The sequence below is a fragment of the Terrapene carolina genome, unplaced genomic scaffold (genome assembly GCF_002925995.2).
Source record: "Terrapene carolina triunguis isolate 2854851 unplaced genomic scaffold, T_m_triunguis-2.0 Scaffold66, whole genome shotgun sequence".
NCBI classification, from domain to species: Eukaryota; Metazoa; Chordata; order Testudines; family Emydidae; genus Terrapene; species Terrapene triunguis.
Window position 1 is genome coordinate 76,533,635 of NW_020664417.1, and position 2,779 is coordinate 76,536,413.

A 2,779-nucleotide genomic window follows, 5' to 3' on the forward strand; every position below is an offset into this window, starting at 1 on the left:
TCATAGTTTCCAACATGTTCCTGTTATTTAGAGTTATTTTCTTTCCGTCAAATAGCGATTTAGAAGTAAGAACCGTTTTTAATCGCAGTAACAAAAAAAAAAGACTTTAAAAGTCCCATTAGATTAAGATAACCATTGATATAAAATCATCAAATTGTAAATAACTAAAATAATAGAAAAATTAACACCCCTGTTTTAGAAAATTGTTGAAGAAATTTTGAATGGTCCCTATAAAGCAAGCAGCCCAAAATCTGAAAGTTTTTCTCCACAATATAAAGCTAAATAGCATACGCAGCTTTAATTCAGGCGCAGTTTTACAGTCCCTAACAGACTATGAAATAAATTATTTTAAAGACTCTTCCTAGAAAGCCGTATTTTAAAGGTTTCCTAATTTGAAACACTGTTTACGTTTCCATTGACTGTTTCAACTTTAATTAAACCATATTTTAAAAGTGGGTCACTACATCGATTTCCCAATTTAACCAACACAGAGGAGGAGGGGAAAGCACCCCGAAACTCTGAGAGCTAATGATTCGGATTAAGTACATGGTTTTTCACAAGGAACGGAAGCATTTGTTTGGGGTGGGTTAAACCATAATATAGAAAGTAAGAGGACCGTGGCAATCCTTTGAACCATCACGCGTTTAGAATGAAAAGTTGAAGGGCTAATATATTTCTGTAAACCCCTTGGGTTAGGGCACAGAAGATCTATTCGTAGGGGATAGATCGCTCCAGGCTTGAAGGGCGTCCGTGACATGGACATGCAGCCCCCACCCCAGAGAGGAAGGGGTTAACTAGCCCACGTCCGACTCCCTTCTACTCGCCCAGTTCTGTCCGAAGATCAACAGCTTCCAGCTGTGGTGCGCCAATCAACTCCCACCCTGCGCGGAGCGCTGCCCAATGGGAAGGCTCGGGGTCGGGACTGTCACTCATAGGTGAGGAATGACACCGGGGCTGGGAGAAAAAGGAGAAGGAAAGAGCCAAGGAACAGATAGAGGCAGAAAAAAGTGCAGCGCCGCGAGGGACCCAGCTGCTGCAGGGGAGAAGGAGCGGGGGAGGCTCAGAAGCAGCCCCCAGGCCAGGCAGCCATCCAGGCTCTTATGGGAGGGCTGCATGGGAACGGCGTATTAAAGCGTCCCGAGCTCCCCACCGCCGCTCGCTCTCTCCGAGCCGGGGAGCAGGGGCTGCAGCCGGGGGCGGCGATGAAGTCTCCCAGTTGAAGGAGCGGGATCCGGGCGGAGACTGGCTCTGGCGCCGGAGCCAGGGCAGGCGCTGGTGCACCGGGGCGCTTCGGCGGCAGCTCTCGCTTCGGTGTCTCTTTCCCTGCTCCCCGCGCTAGCCCGCCCCCCGCGGCGGCCCCGGGGCAGATGGCTGTCCGCAGCGGTAACGCCTTGACGCCTTTCTCCATCCAGGCCATCCTCAACAAGAAGGAGGAGCGCGCTCAGCACTTGGCGGGGCGGCCGCCGCCGGCCACCCCCACCACGCCCGCTTGCTGCTGGAGGCTGTTCGGCGAGAGGGCGGACGCGAGCGCAGCGGACGAGACTTTGCTGCTGTCCCCGGCCTGCGCCCGGGCTGCGCCGGCAGCGGGAAGGACGATGGGAGCCCCGGCGGGCTGGGATTCGGACTCGGCGCTCAGCGATGACCACGAGGGCGAGAGGCGCTCGGAGGAGGAGGGCACCGGGGTGCAGAAGGGGCCGCCCGGCAACAGCGCCCGCTCCAGAGAGGCCCCTGGTCGGGGGCGGCCGGCGCGGGAGGCTCAGCCCAGGGATCAGGAGGAAGAGCCCCCCGGCCTCAGTGACAGCGAGATGTCGGCCAGCGTTTCAGGTACGCTTGTGGGGAGAGAGTCGGTGGAGAGGCCATGGGCCCAGGAGGGCCCTGGGGGGAGGGAGGGGCTGAGCTCCATGTGCCTTAGAGAGCGGGGACTCCCGGTCCCCTGGGGTTTGCGATCAGCCCTCTGAGACCTTGGACACCCGTTTCCCGGTGTGCCCCGGACACTGGCGGTGCCCAGGACCCTGATGCTTGGTCCAGAGCTCTCTGTGCCCTCCAGTCCCCAGCTCCTGATGGTGGCCGAGCCTAGTGTGGCATGGTCTGTGATTGCTGCCAGGCCCTCTTGTGCCTTATGCCTCCCGTCTCCAAGGGCGAAGGAGAATCGGTCTCTCCAGAGCTCTCCCAGGGCGGGCGCTGGCTAGTGGTTGTAGCTGGGGCATCTCACAATGAAGGAGAATCAGAATAGAGATTTTGGGGAGGGGGGCAGAAAGACTCAGAGAAAGCCCGTGATAGAGGGGTACAGACCCTGTGTGTGAATGGGACAACTAAAAAGATCAGTCACAATAACCATCCACCGGCCACCAGCTTTGTATTCTGGAAGTGCTGTTCAGACAACAAGTCACGTGACTGGACATGGTGAGAAGTTTACCAAGACCATAACTTTGCTAAGAAAAGAACTAGTGTGGGGGGAAGAAGAGCAGTGAACACATTCCGCGGACTCTTGGTGAGATGTATTCCCCTAAGCCTTGAGTCCTTATGGTCGGGGCTAATAGCAACGATGTGGGGCTCAAAATTTTACTTTGTGCTAAAGGAAATAGAACCCCACCTCGCCTTGCATTTGGGGTCACGCTCCCTGCTGGCGGCTTGAGGCCTCCCTGCGGTTTGTGAAAAGTGAAATATCTTCTAGATGCCTTTTTACTCCCACAGGCCTTGGGTCAGAGGCGCCTTTTCCCCCGGGGATTTATTTATTTTTAAAGAGGATGGGCCAGGCAATTGACAACAAAGAATAATG

The 2,779-nt window shown here is 55.0% G+C and overlaps 1 protein-coding gene across 1 annotated transcript in view; it reads left to right on the forward strand.

Moving 5' to 3' along the window:
- The first annotated feature begins 1,006 nt into the window (after nucleotides 1-1,006).
- NKX3-2 (NK3 homeobox 2) overlaps nucleotides 1,007-2,779 on the forward strand; it is a 3,441-nt gene continuing 1,668 nt past the window's right edge. Inside the window, exon 1 of the mRNA XM_026648132.1 lies at nucleotides 1,007-1,847. Coding sequence (XP_026503917.1) covers nucleotides 1,368-1,847 — 480 coding nt within the window. The 5' untranslated portion in view covers nucleotides 1,007-1,367. The remainder of the gene's footprint in view (nucleotides 1,848-2,779) is intronic.